This window comes from Humulus lupulus, chromosome 1, assembly GCF_963169125.1.
Source record: "Humulus lupulus chromosome 1, drHumLupu1.1, whole genome shotgun sequence".
NCBI lineage: Eukaryota > Viridiplantae > Streptophyta > Magnoliopsida > Rosales > Cannabaceae > Humulus > Humulus lupulus.
The window spans coordinates 281,479,178-281,497,088 of record NC_084793.1 but is presented as its reverse complement, the minus strand read 5'-3'; the positions used below and the strand labels follow the sequence as shown (position 1 = coordinate 281,497,088).

General features: G+C 47.6%; 1 protein-coding gene across 1 annotated transcript; it reads right to left on the bottom strand.

Moving 5' to 3' along the window:
* Window positions 1-224: 224 nt before the first annotated feature.
* LOC133778075 (uncharacterized) lies at window positions 225-1,315 on the bottom strand. Its single transcript, XM_062217903.1, has 2 exons — window positions 655-1,315; window positions 225-538 (listed from the first exon to the last, which is right to left on the bottom strand). The coding sequence occupies exons 1-2, from the start codon at window positions 1,313-1,315 to the stop codon at window positions 225-227; spliced, it is 975 nt and encodes a 324-aa protein (XP_062073887.1).
* Window positions 1,316-17,911: the final 16,596 nt, after the last annotated feature.

The following is a 17,911-nucleotide window of genomic DNA, read 5'->3' as shown; positions in this document are numbered from 1 at the left end:
AAAATAACATATTTATTAAGAATATGATTGTTAAAAGAGATAAAGAACTTGGTAGAGTGGCATACATGATGTGTGGCACCATTATCTACTATCCAAAAAAAAGAAGAAGGAGAAGATACAAGTTTACCAGTGATATTGGAAACTTGAGGATGAATATCACTTGAGGATGGGGTATGATGCATCTGTCGACTCAACAAAGCAATAAGTTGTTGGCTGAGTTCCAATTAAGATGGCTGAAGGATAGGTGCACTTGGTGAAGAAGTAGAAACCGAGACTTGATTAGTCTTGACAGATTCAGATTTGCGTCTATCACCATAACCCGGTGGAAATCCATGAAGGAAAAAACATTTCTCCTTGAGGTGCCCTGGTTTGAGATAATGGGTACAAGTAGGTTGCATCTTCTTGGCGCGAGATGTAGAAGGAGGAACAAATGGAGGGACAACAGCAATGAAAGTTGTGTGTTGAGATGGCCGAAGTTTCCTTTGATTCTCTTCTTGAATGATCATGGAAAAAACTTTTGAAAGAGATGGGAATGGATCTATCAACAATATTTGAGCTCTAACAGCATGAAATGACTCATTCAAACCCATGAGAATTGAAGAACATGTTCTTGATTAAGAAAATCAAGAGAGCCAACAGAAGCAGCACAAGTACAAGGAATTCTAGGGCGCAAATCATTAATCTCATCCCATATAGCTTTGAGTTTAGTGAAGTAGGAACTTACAGAGTCATCACCTTGATGAAGGCTGATGAGAGATGTTCTAAGATAAAAAATCTTAGGTCCGTTGCCTTGATCAAACCTACTGTTGAGTTTAGTCCACATAGTAGCAGCAGTGTCCAAGAACATAATACTACTTTTGATGTCAGGGGAAACAGAGTGAAGAATCCAAGACATTACCATGTGATTGCAGTGAAGCCATTGATTGAAAAGAGGATCATCTTTAGCTGGTTGAGGGAGAGATCCGTTGATGAAGGGGAGTTTGTTCTTTGCCCGAATGGAGAACTTGAAATCCCTTATCCATTGTTGAAAATTCTTGTTTGTGAGGGGAGGTGATGCAAGAACAAGGCCTAGGTGATCTCTTGTGCCCAAGAAGTAAGGACTACTACCATTTTCATGGGCAGGTCGATCAAGAACAGGGAAAGAAGAGAATCGATTGGAGACATGGATGGGGGAACTCAGAACCCTAGAAATTGGGGGTTCTTGAGAAGGAGCTTCAGGATTTGGTATGGAAGAATCAGTAGCTGCCGTTGAAGGCTCCTGAAGTGGAGGAACGATGCTGATAGATCGAAGTCCTGTAGCTCTAGTTCGTGCCATGAAGTCAAAGGAGAAAAAAAAGGTTAGATAGTCACTGAAACCATATTAGGAAAATAAGACTTATTTCATTCAATAAAAAATAGTCAAAATGTTATATTGTGTGACAAGAAGACCAGGTCAGAGTATATAAAGGCTGAGAAAGGTCATAACCGAAAAAGCAACAAATTGAACCAATTGGAACAGAATTGGTTAAATGAAAGCTAACCCATACAAGGCCTAACTAACCAACCATAATCCTAATTCTAATAGTATGCAATGTAATATTTTTGTAGACTTTAGTTACAAATAGTGTATTTTTAGTTACAAAGTCTATAAATATTCTTTACAAAAATGGCTTTTTATGAATATTTGTCACAAAATTATCAGTCAGTATTTACAATTTTTCCACTTCATATTTTTGTAACGACCCAAAATTACTAATAAGGCTTAAGGGCCTTGATTAGTGTGTCGGGAGGGCATAATTGGTTTATGTGTGATTTAAATGATTAAATGCATGATTGTGTGATAAGCATGCTTATATGATTATGTGGATATGTGAAATGTATGACTACGAGTATTAGTATGCATATAGGCCCTGTTTAGATTACATGGGCATATTTGTAATTTTGGCCTGTTGAGGACATACATGTAATTATTTGCGATAAATTGTTGAGACTACATTATTATGTGGATATATTTGGAGTTGGTGGCTCGAGGCGATCCTAGTGAGCAGTTTAGCGAAAAAGTCATGGTGGGGATTTATACCCGGCTCGGGGGGAGCCTGAGGGTATTTCTGGGAACTTGGGAAATATATTGGAGACTATTGGACATTGAGGAAAATCATTGGTGATTAGTTAGGTGATGGGATTTAAGTGGTAATTATTAGGGACACTTGAGGAATTAGCGGGAATTGGGAACAAATGACCAAAATTCCCTTAAAATGTTTAAAGGCTTAGGTTTCAATGGGAGGGCAAAATGGTCATTTGATGGTTAAAAAGAGGATAAGGGTCTTTCTGCCTTTTTAGACTTAGTGGGATTTGTAGAATATGTTAGAAGCTGAAGGAAAGAAAAGGAAGGAAGAAAGAAGAAAAACAGAGAGACTATTTCTTCTCTCCCTATCGATCACTTCCTCTCTCACTCTCCTTGAGGATTTTTGAAGTTGTTATCCCTGTTTCCTTCCGGGCGCCCGGGTCCACGCTTCAAGCCCACGGGCCACCCGAATGAGTTTGGGCCCAGATCGGGCTCGTTTGGCAAAGATTAAAATAGACGTTGGCAGCCCAAGTCTAGATGAGGCCCAAAGGGCATCCGGGGAGTGTCATCTGGGACGGTCATACGGGAGATGGTATGAGCGTGGCTTCCGGTTATGACAGTTGGGATCGCAATGGATGATCCCGGAGCCTGGTAAACGGTTTGGGATCCTGGTTGAATAATCCGAGCACCTAGTAAACGTTTTGTGCTCTTGGTAAATGGTCCGGGCTCCTGGTAAACAGTCCGGGCCCCTGGTAAACGATCTGGGACCTTGACGAACGGAGGGGGACGTGGGTAAATGAACCCGGGTCGGTTGTCCGAGGTTGGCAAGGTAAATTGTCTGTGACCCTGACTTCATCCCATGAAGCGTGGGGGTTGTCCCCACGCTTCACCTGCAGAAAAGGCTACCTTGGGATTGTACGCCGTTGGTTCAAACCTGCGCCGCCACTACTCTGACCGATCTTGTCCCTTGAATCTGCCTCGTATGACCAAAGCCCCAATTTTTCGGATGACAGATGTGGTTTGGGCTGGCCCAGTGGGCTCAGATTAGTATATTTTCTATGTTTTAATCATTTGTATTGGGCTTCCATTAGAGAAGCCAACAGTATTTATACCCTTATTGGGCCCGGGTCAGCCCGGCCCCAGCCCAGTGCACCCGTAAACCTATAAATATAGGTAGTGGGGCATTGAGGAAGGGGATACCTGGCTTGTAAGCAGTTACTCTGCTGAAACTTGTAGAAAACTCCATTGTCATAGATTCTCTAAGCTCTAATACAATTGTCTCGTGGACTAAGGCTCATTAACGCCTCAACCACGTAAAAACCTTGTCTTTATTCCATAAATCATTTCGTCTAATCTCTCTAATATTTTATTATTCTAGTTTCTAAAATATTCGGTAAACATTTTGGTGCTTTCATTGAGAGCCTGAGAAAGCTAGAGTTGTTCTCGAACATCTGCAACAATGGTGAACACAAGACACACCACTTTCGATCCTACTAACCAAGAGTCGGGTAATGGAGAACCACTGCCTAGCCAGCCTCTTCCTCGGAGTCCACTTGAGGACACTCCCCATCAGATGTCCCAGCTCGACGAGTCGCAGAACTATGAAGGTGGAGCGGAATACGAAGAGGACTACTATGAGGAAGAGGGAAATAAGAGGGAATACCACGACCTAGAGCTTGAGGATCCTGAGATCCCAGAAGGAGGGGACCCCAACCAGGAGGATCTGGAGGTGACTAAACTGAGGCAGCAAGTTCTGGACCAAGAAGCCAGGATTGCTGAGCAGAAGGAGGCCACTCGGCAGATGCAAGAGTCCCTCCAAGCCTTACAAGCTTTCATAGTTACCCAAGGTTCGGCGGCTAATCCCCCAGTTGTCCCGCCTCCGGGAATGCAATTGCCAGCTCCGCAGGCCAAAAATGGCGCCCCTGAGGACGCGAGCCCGACCCCTCCAGGGACAAGCTTCCAAGCAAGGCCCGGGAAACCCGGGCCAGGAGAAGAGGAAGACTGGGGCAATCCCCCAGAGGAAAAACCCTCTTGTCCAGAAAGTCGGGACCCATCCCCGACCACTCCCTAGGAAAGAGAAGGTGCGCCCCGTCCAAGGACAGGGCCACCCAACCAATCCACAAGGGACGCGGCCACAGGGTACCAGGCCCCGGTATTCCCTGGGACAGGCCGAACGGGAACGATCTTTACATCCCAGTGTTTCAGTGAACAAAAGCCGCCGGGAGCGCCCATGTAGTGACGAGCTTCACGCCCTCAACTCTGAGGACGATACGTCCCGGGTAGACCTACGCGACGGGCTGAATGCTCGAAAGAAGCGGGCCCGCAAAGAAAAGATTCGCCCCCGAGATGGAGACCTTAGAAATGACCTCAACGACAAAAGGAACGAGAGGGTTCCCTTAGAAGATGGTGTGGCCAGGTAGCTCATGGAGCAGTTGGCCACCTTGAAAAAGGTCACGGACCGCCTGGTCCGAAAACAGGAAGGGGCGGACACCGATTCCGACGAGGAGGATAAGGAACCCTGCGCGAGGCACATTCTGGACGTCGTGCTCCCCAAGGGATTCAAGATGTCGAGTCTAACCGCCTACACCGGGAACACCGACCCCAGGGATCATATGTCCCGGTATAACCGATTAATGACAGTGGCCCATGTCAGCGACGACGGCAAATGCCTCTGTTTTTCAATCACTCTAGGCGAGCCTGCAGAAGAATGGTGGAAGAGAATCAAGCCAGGATCCACCCAATCATGGTTAGCAGTTGGCGTTTCGCAAACAATTTGTGGCCTCCATGAGAATGGACATGCAAATCAGTGCCCTCGCCAATATTAAACAGCTCCCCACGGAGACATTAAAAAGCCTACTTCCAGCATTTCACCGAAGAGGCCTCCAAGACCAAGGTGGACGATGGGAAACGCCTGGTGGCGCTGCAATCCAGGATCCGGGCCGAATCCCCCCTCTGGGACAATATGCAGCGTAGCAAGGCAGCTACCCTAGAGGAGTTCATAAGGAGGGCCCAAGGATTTATTAACTGGGAAGAGGCCCAAATCCAGGTGTTCGGATGGCAGCCGGTACCTCAGCCCAATACCCAAGCATTTCTGGGATACGGGGTGCAGTTTCCGGCATAGCAATACGTCACTCCCCCGCTTGCACCAAGATCGCCAGTCGCGCCTAGGATGACCTTCGTCGCGCCCACAATATATGGCCTTGCCTCTTCGAGGTATGCTCCAGACCAGTCCTCCCCTTTTTCCGGATACGGAGTCCCACCGATCGGGTACAGCGCTGCCCCTGTCGGAGGCCAGCCGTCCTAGGCGGGAGGAACTGAGGCGAGTGTACACCCCTCCTGGGGGAAAAGATTCGGCAAGGGCCAAAATCGGTCCGAGCTGGCTAAGAAGGGCAAGAGGGGCTACGAGCCCCAATACTCGAAGTACACCAACCTAGTGGACACCAGGGAGAACATCTTCCTAGCCACGGAAAGGACGGTTCATTACCGGAAGCCAACCCCCATCTTCAAAGGAGGAAGGAATCCGAGAGATACTAGCAAGCGGTGCGCCTACCATAAGGAGGTGGGCCACACTACCAAAGAATGTCGACAGCTCAAGGATGAGATCAAAAATTTGATCAAGTTGGGGCATCTCCACCAGTGGATTAGGATGCCCGTGGGAGTTCCGGGCCTGTCAACAGTACCCGGACAGTCCAAGATCCCGGGTGCACCTGGAACGTACCCGCCTCAGGGAGGGTACGCAAAGGGTCTGGCAGCACAGGCCCCTCAGGGGGCCCCCGCTGTGCAAGCACCCGGGCCTGGAATCCCCTATCCATCTGGGACCGCGCCCCCCCGAGTAGATGGCCATGTGGCCACCATCTCAGGCGGGCCTCATCTAGGAGGGATGTCCCGGAACGATAAAAAACACTACCTTAGTGAGCTTGACCACGATCAAGAGGTATGCGCTCTGGTCCAGGCCCCGGCTCAGCGCCCGAAGCTGATGAACCTCCCTATCACCTTCACAGAAGACGACGCCTGTAACGTCCATTTCCCGCACCATGACCCTCTGGTCATAGTGATAACTCTACAAAATATAGTTATTTTACCACTTTTTATGTGCTAATTGTTGCTTAATTCTTGATTTTTTAATTGATTTATTAAATTTTAAAGTAATTTTGAATTTGTTGGGTTTATTTTGATTTTATATATTTTTGTGTGTTTTTATAGTTATTTTGTTGTAGTTAATTATTTGAATTATTGTTGTTTAATTTGAGGTAAAAAAATACTGTATTATTGAGCTTAAATGTTAAATATAAATTAAGTTACAATTAATATTTTCAAAGAATTAACTTGATTTATTTTATAGTTGGAAATATTTTATTATGATTTATTTTGTAGGGAGTATATTGTTTTTTTTTTTCTGGGCTTTGAGAAGTAAGGAAATCAAAAGAAAGAATTGGCATTTTAAAGAAGAAAGAAAAGTGGTATTTATTGTAATCAACACAGGCCTAGCTGAAGCCCACCACTTCCTCCAGCCCGTGCTCCAGCCATGGGCCACTTGCTGCTTTTGGCCCATCACTCCAGCCCAGCCTCCTGGGCCCGCTAGCTGCCAATCCGGCCCACCTTAAATCTCCACGGCTCAATCCTCAATCCCAGCTGCTCCCCAATGCCATAGGCCCATTTCAGCAGCTGCCGCCTGGTGCCCCTGCCTCCAGCAGCTCAACACAATGCCCATTCCTTCAGCCAATGCACCAACGCACCACAAGCAAGTCGCCTGCCACATCCCACAAACCATTTTCTTTTTATTTTTTTTGTTGAGCCCAACAAAAGCAACATTGTCCCTTTGTCCCTATACCCAAAAATGCCAACTTTTTACCTCACTTTCTTACACATTTTACCCCAAAATCATTATTATACCTAAAATTTACCCCTATTTGCCATATTTTATTAATTTAATCAATTTAAATTGATTATTTTAATACTCATTTTTTTGCTATAAATAAGGGAGTTTAGTGCTAATTTTGGGGAGGGGAGGTGACCATACCACAAGTTCTATACTTTCAAAACCTCTCAATTCTCTTCATCTTTTTGGTCATTTTTCCTATTAGTTTTTAGAGGAAAAATTTGGGGGTTTCTCCTCCAAATTTTCCTATTTATGTTTATAATTTTTAGTTTGTATTTGCTATTTTAGTTATGAGTTTCTAATTTTTTTAAGATTATTAAGGTGATGATGAAACAATATGTAACTAGATAATATTTATGTTGTGTGTTGATTTCTCATTTTGTGCAATAAAGTTGATGGACGTTCTTCTTCAAAAAATATCTTCTTTCATCTTAAATATCATGTATTTTGGATTGTTAGCACATATTTACACTTTGTTCTTCATTAGTGCAAAACATAATATTCTTTGTGTAAGATGTGTCATTAAATTGTACACATTCAATGCTTAGAACAAAAATATCATGTTTTGCCTTATAAATAATGTTCATTGATTTATTTGTTATTTCATTAGATTGATTTACACTAAATGCTTTGAAATTATAATTTTTAAAAGTGAAGATAGATCCTATATTTTTATAACAACTTGTGCTTAAATAGAATATCTAATTTGAATAAGTGATGGTTTGATTAATTTCTACTATTACTAAAACTTTGGAATCAATGCACTTTTAAATGATATTGAACTTATATTTTGTGGATTCTATTATCTTAATAATATTTCTTTTACCATCTTGATTTCTACTATTAATTTATTTTTATATATTGTCTTTAATATCTTTATTATTATCTTTTACTTTATTTTTATTGTTACAAATTTTCATCAATCTTTGGAGCTAGGTTAGAATTTATTAATTTTGGTTTAAAATAGTTTTCTTTTCGATTTTAGACAACTCCTTTGGGTTCGACATCCTTGCTTACACGATCACTATTCTATATGAACGATTCGTGCGCTTGTGATTTATGAATATTTAAAACATACCCGTTTCAGGTCCATCACATAGACGCCCAGATCGCCAATAAATTGGTGTCTCAGGTTCTGGTGGATGACGGAAGCTCCATCAACGTTCTGTTCAAGCTTGCCTTCGTCGCGATTGGCTTAACCAAAATAGATCTGGCCTCATGCCCAACCCAGATCTACGGCTTCAGCGGGGACGCAATACTCCCTATGGGAAAAATCCAGTTGCTAGTAACTTTGGGGAACAAGATGCAATGCTCGTTCAAGTTCTGTACGTTCGTAGTAGTGGACTGTCCCACTGCTTATAATATCATTTTTAGTTGCCCTGCATTGGTCGAGTTCAGGGCTATCACCTCCATCTGTCACCTATGCATGAAGTTCCCTTGCGATAACAGAGGAGTGGGAACAATCCGGGGAGATCAGAAGAGCGCCCAAAAATGCTACCAAGTGTCCACCCGGCCTATCTACATGGTATGGGAAAAACCCCACATGGGAGTCGTCGGCCCGGTTCCACCTCCTCTAGCTGGGAGGATTGTTCGGGAAGAGGACGAGCTAGACCCGCAGATAGGAGATGACCGCGCACTGGAACCCATGGACTAGATTGAAGAGGTGTGCATCAGTGCCACCGACCCGACCAGGGTAATCCAAGTTGGGAAGAATCTTATGGCAGAGGTCCAGACCGCAATCATCACCCAGGTAAAGGAGAATCAGGACATCCTAGCCTGGTCTCATTCGGATATGATGGGGATCGACTGCAACATCATTTTCCATGCCTTGAACATCAACAAAGATGCGACCCCGGTTCGGCAAAAACGAAGGCCCCTGAGAACGGAAAGGGCAGAGGCCCTCAAGCTAGAAGTTGAAAAGCTGTCTTCGATTAACTTCATCCGTGAAGCTATATATCGCGTATGGCTGGCCAACCCGGTTCTTGTACCAAAGCCGAACAAGACCTGGAGGACATGCGTCGATTTCACGGATCTCAATAAGGCTTGCCCTAAAGATTGCTTCTCGCTTCCTCGGATCGATCAGATGGTAGATGCGACGTCCAAGTATGAGATTTTGAGTTTCATGGATGCCTACTCAGGCTACAATAAGATCTCTAGGCATGTAGCAGACCAAGATCATACCATTTTCCAGACTGACAAAGGGGTATACTGCTACATCGTCATGCTTTTCGGGCTCAAAAACGCCGGAGCCACCTATCAGAGGCTAGTCAATTGAATGTTCCAGGCCCAGCTAGGGCGGAACATGGAGGTCTACATTGACAACATGCTAATGAAATCCAAAACCTCTAGCAAACATTCTAACGACTTGGTCGAGGCCTTCGCGATCATTCGAAGATATGGGATGAAGCTGAATCCCAAAAAATGCACTTTCGGCGTGGCATCCGGGAAGTTTCTGGGGTTCATAGTGAGTTCCCTGGGGATGGAAGCCAATCTGGACAAGATTAAGGCACTGGTTGAAAGGCCCTCTCCCCAGAAGCACAGAGACGTTCAAAGTCTGATCGGGCGGATATCCACTTTAAGCTGTTTCATCTCAAAGACTACGGACAAATGCATCCCATTCTTCAACGTTCTTCGGGGAAGCCAGCGTTTCGAATGGTCAGTCGAGTGCGAAGAAGCTTTTCAAAAGCTAAAGGAGCATCTAGCCCAAGTACCAATATTGGAAAAACCGGTGGACGGGGAGCAGCTATACCTCTATTTGGCTGTGACCGAACACGCGATCAGCGCTGCAGTAGTGCAGGAGGACAGGAAAACCCAACTCTCGGTGTACTACGTGAGCAAGAGGTTATTGGGGGCAAAGTCACGGTATCCGGTAATTGAAAATTTGACATTTTGTCTACTAATGGCGTACCGGAAGCTCCGGCCTTACTTTCAGGCCCACACCATAAAAGTTCTGACCAACCATCCTTTGCGGCAAGTGTTGCAGAAACCCGAATCATCAGGAAGACTCTTGAAGTGGGCTATGGAATTAAGTCAATTTGATATAGCTTACATACCTAGAGTCTCGATCAAGGGACAGGCCCTAGCCGACTTCATTGTGGAGTGCGCCAGGATCACCGAAGGGGACGATCTCGCAGCCCCCGCGGCGCCCGTATGGAAGGTGTTCGTGGACGGAGCCTCAAATGAAAATGGAGCAGGGGCCGGAATCATCCTAGTGTCGCAGCCCCCAGGGCGCAAAACGTGTTCGTAGACACGTTGGCGAAATTTGCCACCGATGCCGAGACGGAGCTGCCTGGAATGGTCCCGATCAACCATTTTCCTATCCCTAGAATTCGAACCTCCCCGATCAACGCCATCGACCACTCCACATCCTGGATGGGACCCATTATCCACTACTTGACAACCGGAGGGTTGCCAGCAGACAGGGCCGCAGGCAGGAAACTTTAGTGCCAGGTCCACAGATATGTCATGATGGACAGAAAGCTCTATCGCAGAGGGTTATCCATGCCATACCTCAGATGCATATCCGGGACCGAACTGAGCACAATCATGCATAAAGTGCACGAAGGCTTCTGCGGAGATCACACAGCCGGACTCAATTTGTCCAAAAAGATCCTGTGCTAAGGATATTTCTGGCCAACCATGAAGAAATACCGTGTCGATTACATCCGCAAATGCGAGCAGTGCCAAAGGTATACAAAGATCCCGCGAGCCCCTCCAAAAGAAATAACCTTGATGACGAGTCCCTGGCCTTTCACGGTATGGGGGATCGACCTAGTAGGATCGCTCTCGACCGGGAAGGGAGGGGTGAAGTATGCCATCGTGGTCGTCGACTACTATACCAAGTGGGTTGAACCGGAGCCCATGAATACAATCACCTCGAATAAGGCCCTGGATTTCATCATCAACAACATCGTATGCCGGTACGGGATCCCCTACAAGATTGTGTCCGACAACGGAAAGAAGTTCGACAGCATCCACTTCACGGATTTCTCTGAAAGACACGGTATCGTCAAAAGCTTCTCCGCAGTCGCCAGGCCTCAAGCGAATGGGCAAGCAGAGGCCGTCAACAAAATCTTGAAAGGAACATTGAAGAAAAATCTCCAAGCCTACAAGAACAAGTGGCCCGAAGGTGTACGGGTGCGAAGCCGTCATCCCAGTAGAAACGGCCATCCCATCCCACAGAAGAGACACGTACAATCCCACCTAGAACCACGGCTTACTCTAGGAATCCCTTGATCTCATCGAGGAGATCTGGGAAGAGTCACAAGTTCAGTTGAAGATGTACCAAGGCAAGATCGCGCGACATTTTAACTCAAAGGTAAAAAGCTGAAGGTTCGAAACTGGCGATCTGGTCCTACGAAGAGTCTTCCCTGCAACCCAAGATCCGGGAGTGGGGGTTCTGAGCCCGAATTGGGAAGGGCCGTACGAAATTCAACATGAAGTATGTCCGGGAACATACCGTTTAAAATGGCTCGATGGCACGGAAGTCCCAAGGGCTTGGAACGCGAACATCTCCGTAAGTACTATCAGTAGTCAGGAGAGCGTGTTTCAGTTTTATATTTTCTTTCTAAACAATGTACGCCTCAGGACGATTCCTTGAATAATAAAAATGGCGTGTACAAAACGTCATAAAGAAATATTATCAAAAAATGAAAATTCCAATCTGCTTCCTTAATCAAGTGACTTAAGACCAGTCTTCGCTCACTTGGGGGGGGGGGGGGGGGGTATCTGGTATCTCTGGTATGAACAAATATGAGAACAAAAACAAAGCAGGAAATTAAAGGCTCAGGCCTAGTCCCGACCCAGACCGACAAGGTCTTAGGGGTACAAACCCGGTTGGACACAAGGCTCAGGCCTAGTCCCGACCCAGACCGACAAGGTCTGGGGGGTACAAACCCAGTAGGACCTAAGGCTCAGGCTGGTCCCAGCCCGGACGTACGCAGTCCGGGGATACAATATATAAGACCTAAGGCTCAGGCTTGGTCCCGGCTCGGACATGCGTGTCCCGAGAACATAAAATACCTAAAACTTGGTTGACCGCACGCGGTCCCAAATAACTAAATACCCATCCGCGTCATTCCTACAACAACATAGGATTATAAGAACGCGGACCCCAGGTATAAGTTGTCTAAAATTAGTCTTAGAAATGGCCCGAGCCATGGGAACCTAACCTAGGGTTCAAAACAAGCTAATTAACTAATCTCCGATGGTCCAGACCGTCAAAATTTCAACACAGGGAACTGGGCAAAGAAATTCAAGAATAATTATCAACTCCCTAATGGCCCAGGCCGTTGGAACTTGAACAGCAGGATTAAAGCAAGCTGATAGGTTAAAAGCAGGAGCAATCTAGCCCAGGCCGTGGAGGTCCGAAGGCGGATCACTAGGAGAGTTCCCGGCTGTTGGAACCCGGACCAAACACTCGGCTCATTCAGGCATAGTGGTAAAACACATAGAGAAAGCTTAAACGAATGAGAACGGGAAAGGAATATAAAAAAAAAAATAACGTGGGTAAGAACACAAAAATTGTCTTAGATGCACCCACATCCGTAAAAGTGTTACGAAATTAAAGAAAAAGAAAAATGAAAAGAGGTCCCAGGCCTAGGCTTCGCCCTGCCCTGACGTATCTGAGACAGCTTCATCCGCCTCGTCCTCGTCCAAGGGCTCCGCTTCTACTTTCACCTTGGCCTCGAATTCAGCCCTCTTCGCGGCTGGGTCAAGGTAGAGCAGGAGGTTCATATTCTTGTCTTGGACCCAGGCCATGTAGATGGCCTCATCGAAGGTGACCTCCAGCATGGCATCCACCTTTTCTTTCTTGCGGCGAGTCTCATCATGCGCCTTCATCTACTGATGGAGTAACTCGTCCAATTCTCTAACCCGGGACTCCAGGTCGGTGATCCTCTCCCGATCCAGGGTAGACTGGGCTACGGCCGCCTCCTATAGAGCCTTTACTCGGAGGAGCTCTGCCTCTAGACTGGCCACCAGCTTGTCGGTCTCGGCTTCTCTTCGGGACATAGTCTCTTCAACTTTAAACTTAGTCCGGGCGACCTCTTCAACCTCCTTGGCCAGGGATTCCTTAACAGCTTCCCGCTGGTTCACAGCTGCCTCCAGCTCCAACTAGACCATCTCCATCTTCATGGCAATCTCGGCTGCCAAGTCGGCATTCCGATGAGCCAGTAGGGCATCTTAGAACAAAGGAAAGTTAGAAATAGTCCTAACTAAACAAGAAGAAAAAGAAAAAGAAGATGTAAAGAAAACTTACAGCGGTGCCCTGATGGCGGAGGGCCTGGGAGATGAACAGCATGTCCTGGCTGGCGATGGTGGCGTACCGTTTCAAATAGAGGTTGGACATGGTATTACCCACATGGTCCAGTAAGTCCGCCGCGAACGGGGTCGTGTCCTGCCCCAATTTGTGGCGAAAACCCGTCTCGGCGACCAACCAATCCACGATTGGCTGGGGGCACTGAATGCTGCCGGATGCTCAGCAAATTTGACCTAACGACAAATTGTCAGGGCCTTGTAAATGTCCTTCCTTTTTTGCCGACCACTCTTCCAAGGCCGGGTAACTAATTTGGCCTGCTCATCCCGCAGAACTGCCTCCCCCTCCTCAGGTAAGGCCAGATGGACAGGGAGAGGTGGTGTTACCAACAGTTCCTTGGCGGTAAGGCGACTCTCCCCGGATGACTCCCCAGCCGAACCGACGCATCTAGTCCTGGCCCTCTTGGTTCTTGGTTCCGCCTCCGCCGCGCCCAAATCCGCAGCTCGTTTCCCGGAGCTCCGGCTCGCTGTTGGTTCCCGCTCTAGGTCAATCACCGGAGGGTGAGTGGGAAGATCGGGGACAGTTGCTGGGTCAACTATCGTGATCGGAACTGCTGCCAGGGCCACCTCGGTGGATTGAAGCTCCGACACTGGCGTCTGCTTAGGCGCGTTCCAAGCGGCTTTCCTGGCCGCGGCCCTTTCCTTGGCGGCCCGGATCTCGAGGGCCTGCTTTATCTTGTCCACTGGGTTAGACATGTCAGAGTCTTCTTAAATATACACAAACAAAAAAAGAGTTAGTAAAATGAATGAGCGAATAAGGAAATCAAGACTAAAAGTGATCCGGGACACACCCTTATCTGGGCCCCGGACCCGACTTAATTCTCCTAAGGGAAAAAAGTAGACTCAGTCCCCCATGTCATCCGGGTGTAGAAAGTTCCCTTATTGAAGGAACCCGGACGAATACATAAGGATTTCTGAGCCTACGGGAATGGGAGACGAAGGTCTCATTTCCCCTTCAGCCCCGAACACGGGGCCTCAGTGTGCTAGCCTATCCCTAACTAAGTCCCCAACTTGGGGAGCATAAGTCAAAACCAAAGGTGAGTTACCTCGCCCTGATACGCTAGCTCCAGGGTTCCCCGCATTCGGCTGTGCCTCGTCGAACAGGGCTTCCATCTCCTCGGAAGCGGCCACCTCCCTCTGCTGAGCTTGGTCCCTCTTTCGTTTGGCCGCGTCCACCAGTGTCGCGGCCTCCACAACCCTGATGTGTTCCAGGGCCAGGTCCTCCCTCAGGGCGGGGTCTTTCTCGCATTGTATCCCATGGAGGCTTGGGGCCTTGATCGTTTGATGGGCCGCGGGCATCCCGATCACTCGGAGGTTGTTAGGGGTGATGTAGCCCCCCATGTCCAAATCCTCCGCGCTTAGCTCGGAGTAAAATTTCTTCCTGTCCAGGATGAACTGGGTGAGGGGAGTTCAGGCATAGGGTCCTGCCACCCAAGACAATGAGTTGAGAATGAGGAATAAAAAACCAAGACAAAAAAGAAAAAAAATGGAAGCCAGGGATCGAGAAACCACTTACCCACTCGCTAGAAGTCCAGCATCAGTGTGGGGTTCTTTTCTATAAGAAACCCGGACGTCGTGCACCAGTAATGTCTGACGTCCGGGGGATGCTTCTAGGTGCTGGTGGGAGCAGGGTAGTTGCCCCGCGGTTTAAGCATTTAGAAGCCGTCCAGGGTCTTGTCCTTGATGTTGACTTGTGGCTCCAGCTTGTAGAAGTACAAGACTTTTGTCTGAGTCGACTCCGGGATCTCCTTCGTGACACAGAAGACGCGTCATCCCACAAGCATTCGGTATGCTTGGGGCAGAAGCTGGAAAGGTGCAATCCCCACGAACGTCAGGAATTGCATGAAATAGTCGTGGAGTGGGAGCGTGGCTCCCGCACCAATGTGGCCTATGCTCCAAGCCCGAATCCACCCACGGAGGTGTGGGCCTTCTCCTCTCTCCTGGCCAGGCGATTATGGAACAGTTCAGGAGTTGAATCCATGCCCAAACGCTTCTCCAGGGCGTATAGCATCCGGTAGTTCCGGAACAGGTTCGACACCACGTCCATCTCCCACCTGTTGCCTTTGGGAGTCTTGGAACCAGGCAGAGTGATAGGGGCCGTGTTGACTTGCACCTCCGAGTGAAGGATGATGCCCGAGGTCATGGCTAATGATCTGGGAGCAAAACATAATAAAGCAAACAAACCAAGCAGTCAGTACCAGAACCCAAGAAGGTTGGCTAAAGTACGGGGGCTCTCCTATGAACTGCTTGGAAGAGTCCCCTCCAGATCAGGTCCAAGATCACCAAGGATCCGCAAGATCCTAATCGGGAACAAAAAAGAAAGACTACGCTCCTAAGCCGCCCATCGCCGCTTGTCCGGGAACCACCCGAACCCGAAGGGGTCCAGAGGAGCCCGGACCAGGTGGCCTTTCCCTAACACTCTAATTCTAAGAATAGGCAAGGTCTAGCAGCCTAAGCAGATAAGTAAAATAACATAAGATCTATATGTATATATGGAGGTGTAAAGGTGAAAGTCAGGAAAGTTTACTGTAAATTTCCGGTCGTGAAAAATGGTGGTTGTCCAGTGACAGTGACGGTAGAATCTCAGTCTTGAACTGTTGGAGGCGATTCAGTAGCTCGTCGAGAGGGCAGGCTGGTGTTGTCTGCTCAGGAGAGGGTGTGGATATCAGAATCATTGGGAATAGGCGACGGCGAAGATGGAGCAGACGGTGGAAGATGTCGTCGGCAAGCTCGATCATAAACAAATCCTTTGAGTTTCTTTTTCTGGCTCGAGAATGTAAAGGTTTCAAATGAAAGCCTACGGGGTATTTATAAGAGCCAAAGTGCTGGTTTTGATCTAACGGTTGGGATCGATCCCCCCCCCCCCATCGGACGGTCCAAGATCATGCCGGGACATTAAAGGATCCACTCGAGTACTGGATCACGGTACCCCCGAGACGCGATCCGCGCCGCTCCAATCCAACGTCCCAGAAAGAGGAGCAGCCCAAAGGTCGCCCCATCCTACGATCCTCTTTGTCGCAGAAGCAATAATGGGAAAACGCTCGTGCGGATGGGACGCTTCGTGAACCTAGCCGACCTAATAGCCCTAGCATAGTGACCCTTGAGGTATTTTCTGACCATTCAGGATCAAGTGCCATCAATGCGACAGTTGCTAGGGGACAAGTGTACCCCTCATCATGAATCTGGGCCTTGGTAAACAAACCCAGACCCTAGTAAATGGTCAGGGCTCGTTGGACACGGTCCAGGTCAACGTAACAAGCAGTAGCTCCACACTCTTCCAGCACGCAGTGCCCTTCGCTGCGGACCCGTCACTTTGGAAACGAACCTGGAAATGCCGGGAAGATCCGGGATTGAGGCAAGCCTCCACCGCGCAAGCCCATATGAAGGTTTGGGGGGTAAATGTTATCCTCGTTTCCTTCTGGGTGCCCGGGTCCACGCTTCAAGCCCGCAGGCCGCCCGAATGAGTTTGGGCCCAGACCGGGCCCGTTTAGCAAAGAGTAAAATAGACATTGGCAGCCCAAGTCTAGATGAGGCTCAAAGGGCATCTGGGGAGTGTCGTTCCAGGATGGTCATACTGGAGATGGTATGAGCGTGGCTTCCGGTTATGACAATCGGGATTGTAATGGATGATCTCGGAGCCTGGTAAACGGTCCGAGATCCTGGTGGAATAATCCAAGCACCTAGTAAACGTTCCGTGCTCCTGGTAAACGGTCCGGGCTCCTGGTAAACGGTCCGGGCCCCTGGTAAACGATATGGGACCTTGACGAACGGAGTGGGACGTGGGTAAACGAACCCGGGTCGGTTGTCTGAGGTTGGCAAGGTAAAGCAACCGTGACCCTGACTTCGTCCCATGAAGCGTGGGGACCCCCACGCTTCACCTGCAGAAAAGGCTACCTTGGGATTGTACGCCTTTGGTTCAGACCTGCGCCGCCACTACTCTAACTGATCTTGTCCCCTGAATCTTCCTCGTGACCTGAGATGCCCAAACCAAAGCCCCAATTTTTCAGATGACAGATGTGGTTTAGGCTATCCCAGTGGGCTCAGATTAGTGTATTTTTTATGTTTTAATCCTTTGTATTGGGCTTCCATTAGAGAAGCCAACAATATTTATACCCTTATTGAGCCCGGGTCAGCCCGACCCCAGCCCAGTGCACCCGTAAACCTATAAATACAGGTAGTGAGGCATTGAGGAAGGGGATCCCTGGCTTGTAAGTAGTTACTCTGCTGAAACTTGTAGAAAACTCCATTGTCATAGATTCTCTAAGCTCTAATACAATTTTCTCGTGGACTAAGGCTCATTAACGCCCCAACCACGTAAAAACCTTGTCTTTATTCCATAAATCCTTTCATCTAATCTCTCTAATCTTTTATTATTCTAGTTTCTGAAAAACTCAGTAAACAGAAGCTGTAACTCAAAGGAAGCTTAGGCTAGAGTTTGGAGATTGGGTTCTTGGTGGAGCTAGAAGATTTAGCATGAATTAGCTACCCAATTAAGGTAAAGTTTAAAAGTTTTGATGAGTTTTCTGAGTTTTGTTGGAGTTGATTTATGAACTTGAACTTTGGATGGAAATTAAGGGATTTGAGCTTTGGGAACTAAGGAGCTAAAGTCTGAAGGGTATAAAGGGCAATCTAGGGTCGAATTCTCCATTAAAGGTAACAATTCTAGACTTGAT